At 39.8% G+C, this 19,081-nt stretch overlaps 1 protein-coding gene across 7 annotated transcripts in view; it reads right to left on the reverse strand.

The window, feature by feature from the left end:
* The window catches only part of KIF6 (kinesin family member 6), a 381,890-nt gene extending 373,115 nt beyond the window's left edge, over positions 1 to 8,775 (reverse strand). For all 7 annotated transcript variants that reach the window (XR_012517286.1, XM_003923246.3, XM_074397999.1 and 4 more), the window contains exons 1-2: positions 8,593 to 8,775; positions 4,483 to 4,592 (exon numbers count right to left, since the gene is read on the reverse strand). Coding sequence is in view for 6 of the 7 variants with exons in the window: in XM_003923246.3 (XP_003923295.2) it covers positions 4,483 to 4,592; positions 8,593 to 8,658 (176 nt within the window). In the remaining variant the exon portion in view is untranslated. The remainder of the gene's footprint in view (positions 1 to 4,482; positions 4,593 to 8,592) is intronic.
* Between the last annotated feature and the right edge of the window lie 10,306 nt (positions 8,776 to 19,081).

Below are 19,081 nucleotides of genomic sequence, written 5' to 3' on the forward strand. Positions count from 1 at the left end.
CAACACAATGCAGAGGTCAACATAACACATAACTGCTGAACTGCTCTTCAGAGCACTGTGTAGTTTGAGGTCTGAGCACATATTCTCAGCTTTTGAGAATGATGGTAAGGCTGTTTCACTTCTTTTATCAGATGAGTGATGACTGAGTGAATCAATTAGCCATTTTCTACCCCACTTCCTTAAAAAGGAGTAATTATATCCACCACCATGCAAATCAAAGAGATGGCAGAAGTTTTAAAGAAGGCAGCAAATCACATGCAGGATATCTTCTGAAAGGTACCTTGCATAAAATGAATTACAGCATTTTCATTTTGAATTGATCTATTCATTCCACAAACACATGCTGAGGGCCTACCATGTACCAGTCACTTCCAACAAGATTTAAATTAAACTAAAATATAATTTTAGTATAACATCTATAAAGCATATTGAATTCCTTGGGTAAAAATGACATCCTCCACTATTTAAAATAATAGGTGATAGAAACACAAGCAATCCAGATCTTTTTATTGACTCCTCCCCCCCATTTTAGAATAAAGATTTTAGCACCAGAATTTATAATAAACCACTAATCGTATATTAAACATCAAATGTCATCATCCCCAAATATTGCATTTTATACAATGTAGTTGCATAGTAATCTGAAAGGGCATTTTGATCGGCTGTCTTCTGAAAACCACTAAAGAGCAGAATAGAATCCCAGAGTTAGAAGGGATTTTAACGGGTTCAGTCTAATCATTAACAGAGGAAGAAGCTGAGATCCACAGAAATAAAGTAATTACTCATAGTCTTAGAGCTCATCAATAATATGCCTTGAGACATAACTGAGGTTTCCTGATTCTTAGGTGGTCTTTTCATTTGTTAGGAAATTGTGTAGGATTTTTCTAAACTCTATTTCAAACTCAGCATATGCTGACTTCTTCCCACCCTAAGGAATGGGGCACTTCCTGTGCTCTTCCTCACCCCAGAAAGTAAATGTTCAGTCCAAAACCCTCAGGATCTTCTTGATTCCTCTGTTTCTGCTACACTCTATATCCAATCCATCAGCAAATTCTGTCAGCTGAGACCTTCCAAACACACCCAGAATTCAATTATTTCTCAACATTTCCATTGTTAACACTTTGGTCCATGCTACCATAATTTCTTACCTGGTCTCTCTTGCAATAGCCTAACTAGTCTCCTTTTCCCTCTTTTCCACATGTCTACAAGAGTCATCCTGCTAAAACATAAGTGAGATACTTTCATTCTTCTGCACAAAACCCTCCAAAAATTCTCATGGCACTTTGGGGAAAACCACAAGTCCTTGCAATGACTTAAAAGGCTCCATGTAATCTGGCCACTCTGCCGCCTGTCTTTCTTCCCTCTACCTCGTGCTTACTCTACTCCAGCCACATAGCTCTTTTCACTTTTCCTCAAACATGCCGGGCATTCTCCCCATTAGGGGTTTCACCCTTGCTATTCCCTTGGCCTGAAAGTCTCATCCCTCAGATACCTGAACGGCTGGCTTCCTCACCTCCGTCAAATCTTTGCCCAAATGTTCCTTTACTGTATGCCTTTCCTAACCTACTAAATGTTGCAACCATTCCTTTCCTTTGCCCCCCTCATCCCAGCACCTCTCATTCCCCTTCTCTGTCACACTTTTCTCCACGGCATGTAGCACCTTCCGACGTACATTTTGCTTATTGATCTTCTCCTCTATCTCCTCTCACTAAACTGTAAGCTCCCTATGAGCAGGAGCTTTGTTGTGTTCCCTGCTGTCATTCCTAGCAATTAAAACAGCACACAGTGGGTAGCCAATAAATATTTATTGGTTGAATAAATGTTCTTGGGGGAAAAACAGCCTTTAAAATGCTTAAATATTTATCTTTGAACATATGTGTAAGTTGAATATTTTATTTTTTAATTTTGAATATTAAAACCAGTATTTTTAATTCAGAGATTTAAAAATAAGCCAATGGTGCTTTTTCAACAATTGCACTCTGTATCTACACAATGTAAAGAATACTTTGGAAAGGATCCACAGATAGACACAATAAATTGTTCTTATCAATCAAATGGAATCATGCTGAATAAAATATTTCAGCAAACTGTTCTTTTATATAATAGAGTTTGGCCTAGGCCAGCTGGCATCAGGTCACAGTTATGAAGGTATGTAGCATGCTTATATCAGTGGGATAATGTCCCCTTCAGAAAAAGCAAAGCAGGGGCCAGTAGTCATAGCACAAGCCTATAATCCCAGCACTTTGGGAGGCCAAGGAGGGCCAGATCACTTGATCCCAGGAGTTCAAGACCAGCCTGGGTAACATGGTAAAACCCAGTCTCTACGAAAAAAAAAAAAAAAAAAATTAGCTGGACATGGTAGTGCGCACCTGTAATCTTGGTACTTGGCAGGCTGAGGTGGGAGAATCACCTGAACCTAGGAGGTCAGGGCTGCAGTGAGCTGAGATTGTACCACTGCACTCCAGCCTGGGTGACAGAGTAAAACCCTGTCTCAAAAAAAAAAAAAAAAAAAAAAAAAAAAGCATGGGTTATAGGGCTATTCCTTAAAGGATATAATAAAAGGCAATGGGGAGACACAAAGACAAGGTGAGGACCTCCCCACTAGACAACAATAGGTTAGCAAGCCCTGCTTGTACTTACTCTAAAAGAAGACAATAAGAAAATGGGGTGGAAGTGGAGGGAGAGAAGTATATTATAATGAAAGACAAAAGACAGAGTTATGAAGACCAGCAAGAATTCTTTATGAGACAACAAAAAAGCAAATAAGAATTTAAAAGGAAAAAGTCCAGACACAGCAGCTCATGCTTATAATCCCATCACTTTGAGAGTCCAAGGCAGGTGAATCACTTGAGGTCAGAAGTTTGAGACCAGCCTGGCCCACATGTGAAACCCCGTCACTACTAAAAATACAAAAATTAGCTGGGCATGGTGTCAGGTGTCTGCAATCCCAGTTACTTGGGAGGCTGAGGCAGGAGAATTGCTTGAACCCAGGAGGCAGAGTTTGCAGTGAGCCAAGATTGTGCCACTGCACTCCAGCTTGGGCAACAGAGTGAGACTCCATCACAAAAAAAAAAAAAAAAAAAAAAAAAGAAAAAGAAAAAGAAAAAAGAAAAGAATTTAAAAAGAAAAAGAGAGAAAGAGAGAGAGGAACAACAAAAAAAATCTGAGATAATTTTATACAAAGGCCAAAGGCAGGAATAGTCTCAAAACAGGGCCTTTGTAAAACAATCTAGAGATGCATTGAAGAGAACAATTAGAACTATTTCAGAGGATCCAGAAATCCATCACCAAAGTTTGGGCCAGAGATCAAAGATGAATTTAATTTGGGCTTAAACTTCTCCAGAAATCAAATGTGGAGATTAAAAGAAATAGATTAATCTGAAACTGGAGAATAAAAAGAATGTGAATTAGCTATACTCCCTACATTCAAGGCCTAGCTACTAAAAGAGTATTCAGACCCAAGGCACTGATGGCCATCCAAAGGTAGCTGTTTGGTATTTTTCAACTGAGCCATTAGAGTTTAGCACTACCCAAGAGAAATATAATGGCATCCATAAATATGAAAGCATATGTAACTTAAAATTTTCTACTAGCCATGCTTTTTAAAAAACAAAAAGATTAGTTGGGCATGGTGGCGCATACCTGTAGCTCAAGATATTCAGGAGGCTAAGGTGGGAGAATCACTGCAGGCCAGGAGTTCAAAGCCACAGTGAACTATGACTGCACCACTGCACTCCAGCCTGGGAGACAGCGTGGGACCCCATCTTTAAAATTTAAAATAAAGAAATATTTAAGAAGCAAAAAGAAGCAGCTGGAATTAATTTTAACAATCTACTTTTAACCAAGGTTAAAAGTTTCATATACCAAAATGTTATAATTTCAGTAAGTAATCAATATGAAAAAAGTCTTGAGATATTTTACATTCTTTTTTCTTCATGCTAAGTCTTCAAAAATCTTTCATATGTTTTATACTTGACAGCACATCTCAGTTCGGGTTGGATATATTTCAAGTGTTCAAGAATGACATGTGGCTTGTGGCTATTACATTGGACAGCATAGATATAGAGTGTACATATGTGCATATGCGGTCCAAATATCATATATATTATAAAGAAGGCTCACCCCTATACAGCACACAGATGATACTGTAAGTTCTTACCTTCAATGAAGTTTAGTCATGCATTGGAATTTTCTGTAAGTGCTAAACCACAGTGTGTTGAGTAGGAAAACACTAGAGAAACAGAGGTAGTCAAGAAAGGCTGGAATCTTGAAATACAATCTCAGATATAGAAATACACACTCTTTTTGACCTTGGCCACAGCAGGGAAAAAACAACTTGAGTTCAATCTACTAGGTGAGACAGACAGCTGAGTTGCATTTTCCACAAGAAATAGTGCTAATTATTTCACAGCAAATATTAATGCAGTACAAGAATTAGTTCAATAATGAAACATAAATGAAAAAGGAGAAAGACAAACTTACTTAAATTTGTAGCTTTCTCGCTTATTATTCACAAACCCATCTGCCAAATCACGTGGTACAATAATTTCCAAGCTAGGTATTAATTTTTCATCTTCGTCTATGGAGTAAATCTGCAAATGTGAAGACAACAAATGGATATAAAATGGTGAAATTATGGCTTGAACTATGACCATGTTATTATGACTTGTAATGATATGAAAATTATACTCTTTAAGATTGAAAAGTCATAATACCATATAATTTGAATAATTTTTCTCTTTGAACTGTGTGTTGATTCAGACAAATAGATGGAAGCGAACCACAGGTGAAACCTAAATTAATGCTGTATCAAAGTCAGATCATCCATCTTTGAATGATCTCACATTCACATGTGAGCATTTGAGTATCTCTGCTATTGCTGTCATTGAGAAAGTAATAGCCCTGAAAGCAATCTTTTTTCTAAGTATCGCTTTAGTATGATGTATCAGGAGTTAACATTTTACTACAATCAATAAGCATTTCTGAGCATTTACAAAATACCAGAGATAAAAGCCATCTCAGACAGCTCACCAAGAATGCTCTAATTCAAGTTATGTTCAAAGATGCCTAAGGTTCCATGAGACATTTTCAGGCATTTTATGAGAGACATGTGGCTTCAAAAGACACATGTAATTCATGTATTTGATGTCATTTTCAAGGTTCTCATTCCAGCTCAGCCACTAATTAGAAAGTGACCTGGGAGAAATCCTTTAACCTCTCTAAGCTGATATGGAAACAGAGGGTCTTAACCAACACCCTTAGGACTATAACGTTCTCTCATTCTCTTCCTGGTTTCCTACACCATCACTTATTGGCCAGGAAAATCAAGAGTCAAGCCTATGAAGAGGTCATGTGGAATAAAAAAAACGCATAAGATTTGGTGTCCCAAGACTTGGGTCCAACACTGAGCTCAATTTACCAGCTGTGTGACCAGCTACCACTTTCAGAATTGAGGTTTCTTATACATAAAATGAGGAAAACAGAATTACCTCCCTTACAGGATTGCTGTGGGGATCAAATGATGTAATGGAAATGGAAGTATTTTGTAATGCACAATAAAAAAAAGTTAGTCATTAGGTTTAGATTTTTTTTTAAAAAAAAAATAAGCCTTCTTGTCTTTTACCAGGAAATAAAATTCTTTCTAACAGGCAATACTTCCTGTTTAAGACCCATTTCGACGTTTGATTATGGGGGAAAAGTCATATTCCTAAGCAAGTAAAAGCCTCCCTAAATCTCTGGAAAGTTTGAATGATTTCCTAAGTGTATTTTTATTGAAACCTCTCATTGCAAATGTGAAGAATTCATGCAGAAAAGTCATTACATAAATTATTTGTAGAAAGCAATGGCATCAGGTTCAAGGCTTTCTGGCTAGGTTTTCTCAAGAGACATTTTAAAATTATATCCTGTTGGGCACTGTATTAAAAAAAAAAAAAGTTTAATAGCCAGACAGGTGAGTGAAGGGGGTGTGTAAGACATGAAACATGCAAGAGTGAGGAGTTACATCCATTTTTAAAATTTCTGTATTGCTCTGCTCAGCAGACAGAAAACCGCATTAACTGCAGTTAATGACCCTCCATTATTCTGATTAAGACACTCTTTGAGGCCTTAAGAAAATTCCCTTAGAACCAGATGACTTGTTTAGTGTAATACTGGCTTTCTATACTTGGTCATTATATATATATATATATATATATATACAAAATAATTTATATATATATGTGTGTGTGTGTGTGTGTGTGTGTGTATTTTGTGGGTGTGCGTGTGTGTTGTGCGTGTGAGTGTGTGATGGAGTTTCACTCTGTTGCCAGGCTGGAGTGCAGTGGTGCAATCCTGGTTCTCTGCAAATTTTTCTATTTTTAGTAGAGACGGTGTTTCACCATGTTGGCTAGGTTGGTCTCGATCTCTTGACCTCGTGATCTGCCTGCCTCAGCCTTCCAAAGTGCTTGGATTACAGGCATGAGCCACTGCACCCAACCAATCATAAAAATATTACTTGATAGGGAAGTTATTTTTTCAGAAGACAGAACAAATGCAAGAATGAATATGAAAATGTTTTGAAATGTATAAAGCACTGTACAAATGAAAAGCATTACCACTGTTAAAACTACGAGATTCGTTTATATATAGTTTTTATTGATCTATGTTATTATAATTTATGATGCCTTAAAGAAAAAAAGTAACAAGGTAATGAAGCAACAAAATGAAGAGGAAAGAAAAAAAAAAAAAACCTTTGAGTCACTCGCAAATAATACAAAAATAATTTCTAGTCAGAGAAAGAACTCTATAATCTTTTTTGGACAAGAAGATATGGCATTAAATATGGGTTTTTTAAGGGAGAACAGTGATACACTAATTCAATATGTATTCATTCCCATTCTCTTTGTGTGTGTGTATGTGTGATACCTAAAAATATGACACCTAAAACTGCTGCTGGAGGATCAAACAATCCACTCTATAGACTCACCAAAGAAATACAAAATGAGGCACATTAAAATATTGAAACACTACATTTTAAGTGAAAAGAAAATTCAATATTAAATCCAAGACTCTCCATCCACTTCATTGAGCCTTAGTCATTTTTAGAAAAGCCATTTTCTAACCTTAGTCATAAAAATGTACCCCTACCCATTCTCTCTTTTGACCTTATCCCAGCCTGTGCTATGACTGCTGAGTCCACGTAGATAAGCTCAACAGTTTAAGCTAAGAATCTGAGGGGAAATGTTACATATAATACACTCTTTGCATATGATGCACTCTAAAAAGAAATCCAGGTAAGTGATTATTAGAGGAAAGAATATGGGAAGATAACCATGGTTCATTCTACACTACTTTATTCCTGTTTTAAATACATGAATTATATGAGGCAAATACTTAATCATGAGATGCTATGATGTTCCCCTAAACATATACACAGTATATGTATATATATATACACAGTATGTGTGTATGTGTGTATATATATATATATATATATATATATGGAATAGGAATACAATATTAACATGCCCACTTCATGAATATGACCCAAATTGCCCTTGCCTAAATTCTCACTTTGGGAATTTAGGAGTTAACATTTTACTACAAAAACAACAACAACAACAAAACAAACAAACAAAAAAACACGTTTCCAAAGAAGGGATAGCTTTGTAATAAAAAACCCTTAATTAAAATTACAGCTCTGCCACTCACCAGCTGGATGCCTTGGTCACATTATTTAACCTGAGACTCAGTTTCCTAATCTGTAAAATGAGGAAGATGACACTAACCTTGCAGAGTTTTTGTGAGAATGAGCGATAATGCATATAAAGCACTTGTCAGGTGGCCATTTCTCAAGATACATAAGAATGACTATGCTCCCTTCTAGGCAGAGGAGAGAATGTTTTGAAACATTTAAGAAGCCTACAAAGTATCATTGCTTAGAGCCAGGGCAATGTCTTGACCATTTTTGTACCTTTCTGAATTAAGCACACTAGAGGAAGTACCTAGCAAATATTTAGTTAATGGTTTCTGAATGAAGTACATATACGTATTCTTTGGGTCAGGATATATCTATCTGTATCGACCTGTATCTATTAATACAAGGCGCATATGTAAAGGTTCACGTTTATGTTAGAGAATGACAACAGAGTCCACAAATTCCTGAGGTCCCACTGGGTGCAAAGTACCAAACATATGTATGCTTCGCGCAATTGTTCTATTATTTGTATTATTTCAGACGTACACAAACTGGCATCTCTTGGCTTGCACGTTTTGTCTGAGTGCCAAAACGTACCTCTGCGTGTATCTGCGTATGCGGGGCTGCCTGAGTCTCCCAGGAAGGTCCAGCACGTGCTTACGTGTAGTTACCGAACACGGCCCTAGTGTGAAAGCCCCGCGCCGGGTCTGCGCCGCGCCAGGTGGGAGTGGCCTGGCTGTCTGCCGCGTCCCTGCCCGCAGTGCGCCGGCGTCTCCGCGGCTGCAGGGCGCCTCGGTCGGTGGGTGCGGGAAGCCTCGCCGACAAGCGCCTCACCTCCGCCCAGCCCCTTCGCTTGCCGCCCGACCCCGGCCCAGGAGGCCCCGCCGCGCCGGCGCCCCGGAGGCTCCAGCCCGTACCCCTTGTGGGTGCTTCCGGACAGGGGGTTTCACCCTCGCGAATATCTGGATCGTCTGCTTCACCATCTCCTTCCAGCTCTGCAATGTTGACCCTCGACGTCTCTCGGGCGCTGGCTGCCAAAACTAACTCCCGCCACCTCAGGCGCCGCACAGTCTTAGCAACAGTAGCTAGGGACACTACCCAGGGAGCACCGCGGCAGCCCGGATCCCGCCTCCTCCCTTAATTGGTCGCGACGCTAAGGGAGCCACTAAAGGGCGTGGCCAGGGCGGGGTAGGGGTGGGGCGGAGGGGTTGGGAAGAGCGTGCGCATGCGCATGAGCGAGCGTCTGGGCCGTGGGTTCTGGGCGCCCGAGCAGGCCTCGACAGTGATTAAAAGGGGGTCAACCGCCATGCCTTGTCCCGCCCCGCTCCTTCACCCTTTGTTTTTTTTTCTCCACGCCCTTGCCTTTAAAAAAAAAATACAGCACTGGGCCTGGCACAGTGGCTCACGCTTGTAATCCCAGCAGTTTTGGGGAAGCTGAGGTGGGAGGATCACTCGGAGCCCAGGAGATTGAGACCAGCCTGGGCAGCATAGTGAGACTCCGTCTCTACGAAAAAATACAAAAGTTAGCCAGGCATGGTGGCATGCCTGTATCCCAGCTAAGCGGGAGGTTGAGGCGGGAGGGTCGCCTGAGCCCAGGAAGTCGAAGCTGCAGTGAGCCGAGATTGCAAAACTGCTCCAGCCCACTTGGAGATCACGGCCTGAAAAGGGAGATAGATTTTTTTTTTTCTTCACAAGGCCTTTCAGGTGACATGGAAACAGATTTTCAACGGGAAATCAAAACCGAGGAATACAAGCTGTGCTGTGATGGAAGTAGAGGTGAGCTCGCTCTGTTTTGGAAAAGGATAAAACTGGACGAAGGGGACTCTTTCCCATGCAGTAGGCATGGCAAGACAGGATGGGCTTTTCAAACACTGTTAGAACATGACGAGATCGTCAACATTATTATCCACATGGGAAATATAAATTAAAACCACAATGAGACATCACTGTTCATCTATTAGAATGGCTAAAAAAAAAAAATAAAGTGGCAACCCCAGATGCTGACAAAGATGTCAAGAAACTAAATCAGTTGTATTTTACTGGTAGGAATGTATGATGTAAAACATACACTGTATAAAGGTACAGCCACTTTGGAAAACAGTTTTTGACAGTTTCTTGCAAAACTAAAGGCGCAGCTACTCTAACACACAGCAATTGGACTCTTAAGCATTTATCTCAGATAAATGAAAATGAGCACACATTGTTTTGTGTGTGCTCAAGAGTCATACAAAAACCTAGACATGTGTGTTTATAGCTTATAGCACCTTTATTTGTAATAGCCCGAAACTGGAAAAAAAAAAACAGATGTCCTTCAACTGATGGTAAAAAAAAAAAAAAAAAAAAAAAACAAAAAAAACAAAAAAAAAAAAAACATGGAATACCATTCAGTGATTAAAAATGGAGGAAGTGTTGATAAATATAACAAATTGGATGACTTTTCAGGGAATTATGTTTCATGAAAAAAGCCAGACTCAAAGGTTAAATATTGTGTGGTTCTATTTGTATAACATTCATTAAATGACAAAATTATAGAGATGGAGAGAAATTAGTGGTTGCGAGGGAGGTGTGCAGGGTATGGTTATAAAAGATATCCTTGTGATGGGCTCTTCTGTATCTTGACTGTGATGGTGGTCACAGAAATCTACACATGTGATAGCATTGCATAAAACAAAATACGTACACATGTGCTTATTCAAATAAGCACATGTAAAACTGGCAAAAGTCAAATAAAATTGAATAAGATTGATGGATTGAATCAATGTCAATTCCCTGATTTTGATATTGTACTATAGTTATGCAAGCTGTTACCATTGGGGAAAACTGACGGACAGGTATATGAGTTCTCTCTGTATTATTTTTCACAATTGCTTGAATCTGCAATCATCTCAAAATGAGAAGTTTATTAAAGACATCTCAGTTTTGTTTGTTTGTTTTTTGTTTTTGAGACAGGGTCTTGCTCTTGTCACCCAGGCTGGAGTGCAGTGGCATGAACATGGCTCACTGTAGCCTCAACCTCCTGGGCTCAAGCGATTCTCCTGCCTCAGCCCCATAAGTAGCTGGACTCAGATAATTATTGTATTTTTTGTAGAGTCAGGGTTTTGTCATCTTGCCCAGGCTGGTCTTGAACTCCTGAAGTCAAGCAATCCACCCACCTCAGCCTCCAGAAGTGCTGGGATTACAGCCATGAACCACTGCACCTGGCCTGAAGACCCTTAAGAAAACAAAAAGACAAACTACAGACTGGGAGAAAACGTTTGCAAAACACGTAACTGATAAAGGACTCACCTCCAGAATATATACAAACTCTTAAAAACCTAATAATAGAAAAACAATTCATTTGTTTAAGGTGAAGGGAGGGCACAAAGACTGGAACAAATGCTTCACCAAAGAGGATCTATGAACAGCAAATAAGTACATGAAAATATGCTTAATGTCATTAATCATTGAATGAAATTAAAACCACAATGAGATACCACTACACATCTCTTAGGTTGGCTAAAAATAAGAATATAAAACTGGCAATACTAAGTGCTGACATGGATGCAGAGCATCTAGAGCTCTCGAACATCACTGGTGAGAAAACAAGATGGACCAGCCACTTTGTAAAATAATTTTGTAGTTTCTTACAAAATTATACATGTACTCATCATATGATCCAACAATTCCACTCCTTGTTATTAACCCAAGTGAAATGAAAACTGTGTTCACATGGAAACCTGAACATGAATGTTTATAGTGGTTTTATTCACAATTGCCAAAAACTGAAAACGAAGTAATGTTCTTCAACTGGTAAATAGATAAACAAACCAAAAGGAATGAATTACAGATGCCTACAACTACATGGTTAAGTCTCACATTTATTATGCTGAGTGAAAAATACCAGACTCAAGGTTGCATACTTTATAATTCCATATATATATATATATATGACATTCTAGAAAAAGAAAAACTGTAAAGATAGAAAACAGATCAGTGGTTTCCAGGCACTGAGGGTAGGAAAAGGGGCTGACTGCAGATGAACGTGGGAGAGTTTTTTGTGGGGTGATGGAACTCGTTGCATATTTAGATTGTGGTTGTGGTAACATAACTATAAGCATTGGTCAAAACTCATAGAATTCTATACACTTAAAAGTGTGAATTATACTGCATATAAACTGTACCACAATAAGAAAAGCAAAAAAAGAAGAAGGAGAAGGAGAAGAAGGAGAAGATGATTGAGTATGAACAGGTACAGCAATATCAGGAATGGAGAAGAGAAGAGAACCAGGTATTTATTATACAGACTTTAGGGTTTTTTTCACCTAGCAAGAAAGAGGTGACTCAAGATTGGGTGCAGGTGGTCACCTGGACAGGCAAAATAGATGGGAGTGGGGACAAGGAGGAAATAAGGAGTTGGGGACATGTTAAATTTCAATTGCTTGTGGGACTTCAGAAGTAGTTGTATAAGGTTTAGGAGTAAGTTATGGTGGAAATATAGGCTTGGGAGTCATCATGAAGTTTTTTTCCAGAAAGTGACCAAGTCACTCAGGAGCACCGAGGTTGAAGTCCTAACACTGATGGTTGGAGGTGGAGGAGGGGCTGCAAAAGAAGTTGAAGGAAGCAGCTGGAGAGGTCTGAGAGAGAAAAGGGAATGTTATGCCCTGGAAGCCCAGGGAAGAGAACACTTTGAGAGGAAAGTATTCAATGGTGTTGAATAGTAAAGAGGATGCACTGAAAAACACCCATTTTATTCAGCAACTAGGTCATTAGTAATGCAGATTTCAGTGGATTGGTGGTGTCAGAAGTCAGGTTGCCAGAGGCTGAAAAGTAAGTGGAAAGTTAGGAAGTGGAGGCAGTCAAGATTGGCTACTTTTCCCAGAAGCCTGGTTGTGAAAGATTGTGAAGAAGCAAAACAGGTGAGAGCTAGAGGAACCCAGTGAACCGGTAGTCTTTGTCCAAATCCAAAGGGGTGTATCTAAAAAGGGGAGGTTGACAGTATGGGGAAGAGAGAAGAGAATGGAAGTGTTCTCCAGATGGGAGCAACTGCACTTTACCAAGAGGGTGTAATAGAAGGTGAAAAGGACAGGTAGCCAAGGCCGTGAAGTCTAGGCTGCTTAAAGATACCTGTGGCCTTTGAAGGAGTGTTGTAAAAGGAAGGAGGGAAATCTATTGGTTCAGGATGTGGGACCTTTAACAATTCCTATCTTGAGCTCTGGGTCATACGATTAAATGTTTTCTTGGAGAGAAAATGTGGGTTCCAATCCTGCCTCTGTCATTCCCAAATCCTGTGTTCATCTTTACTTCTGTGACCTTAGGCAAATAATTTATGCTTTTAAATCTCAGCGGCCTCATCCAATAAATGAAGATAAATAATAATAATAGCTACCTCATAGGGTTATCATGGAGATGTAATGTGGGCATAACATGGTTTCTGGTGAATACAGAATGGTCATATCCAAAGGGTTCTGACTTGTGGATTGAATTCCTTTGATTGTAAACACCATCTAAAGAGCAGAAATAATGGCATACATATGCATATAAGACATATTGGAGTCTGGGCACAGTGGTTCATGCCTGTAATCCCAGGACTTTAGGAGGCCAAGGTGGGTGGATCACAAAGTCAGGAGATCGAGACCATCCTGGCCAACATGGTGAAACACCGTCTCTACTAAAAATACAAAAATTAGCTGGGCATGGTGGTATGTGCCTGTAGTCCCAGCTACTTGGGAGGCTGAGGCAGGAGAATTGCTTGAACCCAGAAGGCAGAGGTTGCAGTGAGCTGAGATCGCACCACTGTACTCCAGCCTGGCTACAGAGCAAGACTCCATCTCAAAAAAAAAAAAAAAACCTGGAGATTGCAAACTCAAAATATCTCCTGGGGCCAGACTGATGATGTAAATTCATCAAGCAGACAGGCATATGACAATAGGGAATGTCTTGGTGAACTGGAGACTAGTGCCCCAGTGAAAACCATTCACATTCAAAATGGTTACAGCACAGTACTGCCTAAATAAAGCACATTTGCAGGACCCTAGTTCAATCCCTTTTTTTGTTTCTGGGATAGCTGACCTCAGTAACTCCAGGCCCACTGCCTCTGACAGGTTTACCTAAATTTCAAACAGATGACTGTAATGGGTACAAAATAGGTTTTGAGATTAAATCTCCAAGTTACAGTGTCTTTCTCACCCCTGGATATTCAGTGTTATTATTTGTATTTTATCTGCTTGTTTAAATGTGAGAATTAAGATGCTTTTCAACTATTTAAAAGATTCTTAAACTTTGCAGTTTCCAAAATAACAGATAATTGTACCAGGAAAATTAGCCAGGGTTTGTAAGCCTCAAATCTGAAAGAAATTAAGCTCTGCCTGAAATGAATTATTCTATAGGCAAGTTAATTGGATGTGTTTGCTTGTATGTTTTGTTTTGTTTTTAAATTGAAACTGTGCTCTCAAACTAGTTTTCAAATACCTCTGTAGCTGTTGCTGCTACAACTATAAAATGCATCATTTTATTTTATAAGTCTGAAGAGGGACCAGTAAAAATTTTGTGGGCTGTAATTTTGATATAGAATATGTCTATAAAATTACCTAATTGCAGTAAGTTTCCCTCTCCCCGATTTTATGCATGGCTTTGGGGAATTTATGTTTGCTTGTTCAAAAATCTTTCATGGTCACACCGTGACTGTCATTATAAAGGCGAACAAGAGTTTCCAGACAGGTGCTGGAGGCTTCACTAATAAGAGAGAAAACATTTGGGGTCTTTTTAAAATAACTACTTCTGAGAAGCAAGGCCAGTAATCAGAAACTTGCTGCTTATTAATAAATAGCAATATTAATAGAACAAAAGTGTATTTATGCTGGGAGTGGTGGCTCACGCCTGTAATCCCAGCACTTTGTGAGGCTGAGGTGGGTGGATCACTTGAGGTCAGGAGTTCAAGACCAAGCTGGCCAACATGGCAAAACCTCGTCTCTACTAAAAATATAAAAAATTAGCCTGGGGTGGTGGCACATGCCTGTAATTCCAACTACAGGGGAGGCTGAGGCAGGAGAATCACTTGAATCACTTGAACTTGGGAGGCAGAGGTTGCAGTGAGCTGAGATTGTACCACTGCACTCCAGCCTGGATGACAGAGTGAGACTTTATCTCAAAGAAAAGAAAAGAAAAGAGTCAACTTACGTAAAGTGTCCCTTTATATTTGGTGATATTGCATAGGATTTTGGGGACTGCATGATTCCTGGGTGTCCCTGATTAAGGATTTTATGGGAAGTAGTCAAAAGAAGAAGAAGAAAGAACATATTTTCTGCAGAGGAGACTTTCATTAGAAATCCCCTCCCTATCAGTCTTATGCATGGTCAGTACCAGAAGGATCCTCTGATACTAGGCAGTTTAAAAAGGTAATTGATTTCATTGTCTCCAAACCAAGTGGAGAATACACAGAGCAATTTCTGGTACTCATTAAATGCCATATAATAACAACATGCTGTTAAGTTGCAGAGCGAGGTACCACAAAATCTGTAATACATAATTTCAGCAAAAAATTTTCTTTTGAGAATATGTTCGGCTAATTTAAAGCATAATTTCATTAGCATAACCATCTTTCGACACACAGCAGAGTAGAATTCCTAAAACGTCACCAGCACTGGGGTTGATGGGATTTCACCATCACACCAGGTCGTCTCTACTGCTGGTTCTTACCTCTCGGGCTAAGAAGCAGAGGCCCCTTTCTCCCAATTTGTTTGATCTCTTCCTGCAGCTCCCCCTGGAGCTCCCCCTGAAGAACAACATCAAAGGCATTTAGGGCTGGAAGCTGGTGGCCAGCCATATGGAATTATAGCCCAGGCTCTTGCCGGATTATAGAGTATAACATATGAACCACATGACAGTGTCATGGCATCGAGGGAAAGCTGGTAAAGCCTCCAGTTTTGAATGGAAAATATGACTGTTTGTGTATTTATACACAGGCTCCTCATAAACAACCTGAAGGTTTCACCAACATCCTGAGGAAACAAGGGATGGGCTGAGTTAAAAATAGTTCTAGAACGCCTCTCTTCTAACTAAATTACCCATGCTGTCCTATCCCCTGAGGGTGTTTACTTAAATGTGTTTCTTCACATATTTCAGAATTAGAAAAGAATGCATACCAACAAATAACTTAAAACATAAAAGAAAATGGCTCATATAGCAGAGAGCCTTATCTGACACATTATTATCGTCACAACATCCAACCATACATTTGAATCAATCCAGGTCTCTACTTCCTAATCTCTCATCTACTTTTCAACCTCCTGCAGCCTAGTTTCTGTCTCTTCTACTCCGTGGAACCTGTTTAAACTTTGCACCTCCAGAGTGATAACCTTTTATCTGTACATCTTGGAATAACATCATGATAGAGCCAGTTGCCTCGGCTTGACCTCAAAGTTGCCCTTTGCAACTTTGCCCTTCCTCTGTCTAGTGTATCTACATCCAAATAGTTTCCAAGTCCTGATCATGCTGCTTTCTGAATAACTTTTTCCTCCCTCCCATCAACTTCATACTCACTACTTACTACTTGCTTTAGTTTAGCTCTTAGTCTCTTTGCCACAACTAGCAAAGGTCTCCCAACTGCTTTTCCTGCTTGTAATCCTGTCCTACCCTTTATTCCATCTGTTACAACCACTACAAGATTACACAATGCAAACCAGTTCATGTCATTCCTTGCTTGAAGACCTCCAATCCCTGATACAAATAGAATCAAGTCCAAAGGTCCTTCATAACCTGGTCCCAACTGTCTTTACATCAGTTTCATAGCCCTTATCATGTCTTCCACCTCTGCTTCCCTGCCCCTGTACTCCAGCCACTGATTTCCTGTGGTTCCCAAGCACGCCATGCTTTTTGATGTTTCCTTGCTTTTGTCAGAGTCATTTCTTCTGTTTTCAGTGCTGCCTCCCACTTTGTCAGGAAAATTCAACCTATATGTCAAGATCCAGCTCAAATGTCACCTGGTCTGGAAAGGCATCCCTTTCATCTCCCCTAGAGAAGTTAGTGACCCTCTTCTGCACAGCTACATCTTACATGTTTCTTTGTATTGGTACTTACTTCCCTGCCAATGTTCATATGTATTTGTCTCCCCGTCATTCTTAGGATTATTTAAGGGCAGCGACTGCCCTGTTTATCTTTGTATTTCCAGTGACTAACAAGGTTTAGGTACAGGGGAGATTTCTGTATGTGTATTGAATGAATGAGTGGATGCATAACTCATCACAAGGAATCAATTCAATAAAACCTTAACAAACTAAAAACTTTTATTTAAGGTTCATGTTTTCATAGTGAAAATTACTTTCTCTTACTGTTTCACCCAAGGAAACAAAGATAATCTACAAATTGACTAGTCATTTAACAAGAGAAAGAATTAAATCATGGTTTCAATTTCTAAACCTTCTTTCTTCAGGCAAAAAAAGATGGTTACAAATTTCCCAGGGTACATTAACATTTGTATCAATGGAAGACAGCAGATCTGAGAGAGTGATAAGTATAGAAGTACAGTGGCCCACTGTTAATTTAGTGAGTTTCTTTCAGGATATCTGGGAGGCATTTAATGACTCTAGGGATCAATTTGGTTTTTCCTGTTTTTTTTTTTTTTTTTTTTTTTTTTTTTTGAGAGAGAGAATCTCACTCTGCCATCCAGGCTGGAGTGTAGTGGTGTGGTCTTGGCTCACTGCAACCTCTGCCTCCTGGGTTCAAGTACTTTTCCCACCTCAGCCTCCTGTATAGCTGGGACTATAGGCTCATGCCACCAAATCTGGCTAATTTTTGTATTTTTAGTAGAGACGGGGTTTCGCTGTGTTGGCCAGGCTGGTCTCAAACTCCTGACCTAGTGATCTGCCTGCCTCGGCCTTCCAAAGTGCTGGGATTACAGGCATGAGCCACCATGCCCAGCAATTTGTTTTTAATATAAAAAGAATGCACTGTTTATAAATCACCAATTAAATACTTACTCACCTTCTTTTATTTCCTATTAAAATGGATTTTCAAATGTTTGACAAAGGCAGTCTGCTCTTCCTCCTCTACCATGAGTATTATTTCCCCAAATACATAAAGAATGTTTCCTAAATTACACAGCTTGTAACACTTTTCTCCCTCCTCTTTTCCAAGCCCTTGATGTTTCAGGTGGAGCTGAAACATCACTGTCTTTGAGAAGTTTCCCCTGATCCTCTCAGACTAGATTCAGAGAGCTAGCTTCATGTGCTCTTAGCACCCTGGACTTTATAATTACTACTAGTCTAGGTCAAATGAAGGCTGAGATCACTTTTCACTTGCTCATCATCATATTCCATCCTATGTACATAGTAAGTGTTCAATAAATATTTATGTAATGATATAATGGTTAAACTGATAAAAACATGCCTGTGGAGGAAATAAACAACATTGTCTCAGATTGCATTCTCCCCAAACAGACACTGAGATAAGGATTTGGGTGTTAGGAGTTAATTTGGGAGATGATCCTAAGAAAACAGGGAAAGGAGGAAAACCAATGATAGGTGCATTTATGGGTGGACTGTCCTGGTGGGAAAGTAGGGCTTAATCCCATGAGGACCCTCCACAAGACTGTTGCAGAGCACACTTCAGCATTGCTCCGGAGGAGCGAGGAAGCAGGGTGTTTATTCAACAACTCCTGCTTTTCGTTGCTGGAGGGCTGCTCTCAGAGGTGGAAATACTCTACCTCCCAGCACTTCCAACTTACCCTGTGTGCCCTCACATTCAGGAAAAGCGTCTGGGCAGAGAGGGACTCAGATTCTGGAGGCAAGATGCATTTGGCGTGTATAGGTATGTCCACCAAAGTTGCAATGATCTGCAGGGTGGATTGGGAAGACGTGGGCAGAGTATCAGCAGTGTCTTCTATGGTAGTGCTGTTGATGTTCCTATTCTAAATTTCTAAATTAAAAACATGTATGTTAGAAAATTATCAAGCACACTTGTGTAGTTCTAAATCTTATGTGGTTATCTAAGTAACAGGATCTACCTCTGAATGATAATACTATAACATCCTATAGAGTCACAGTAAACCACACACGATTCATCTGCTCTAGGAACACATAACATCCAATCTTTAGACAGATGCTTAGATCACATTCATCATTTGTCAACCAATCATCCTTTTTTTGTAGACGGAGTCTTGCTCTGTCATCCAGGCCGGAGTGCAGTGGTGAAATCTTGGCTCACTGAAACCTCTCCCTTCTAGGTTCAAGCGATTCTCCTGCCTCAGTCTCCCAAGTAACTGGGATTACAGGCACCTGCCACCATGCTCAGCTAATTTTTGTATTTTTAGTAGAGACAGGGTTTCACCATGTTGGCCAGGTTAGTCTTGATCTCTTGGCCTCGAGATCCTCCTGCCTCAGCCTCCCAAAGTGCTGGGATTACAGGCATGAGCCAGAGTACCTAGCCCCCAAT

The sequence above is a fragment of the Saimiri boliviensis genome, chromosome 4, assembly GCF_048565385.1.
Source record: "Saimiri boliviensis isolate mSaiBol1 chromosome 4, mSaiBol1.pri, whole genome shotgun sequence".
In the NCBI taxonomy this organism is placed as follows: Eukaryota; Metazoa; Chordata; class Mammalia; order Primates; family Cebidae; genus Saimiri; species Saimiri boliviensis.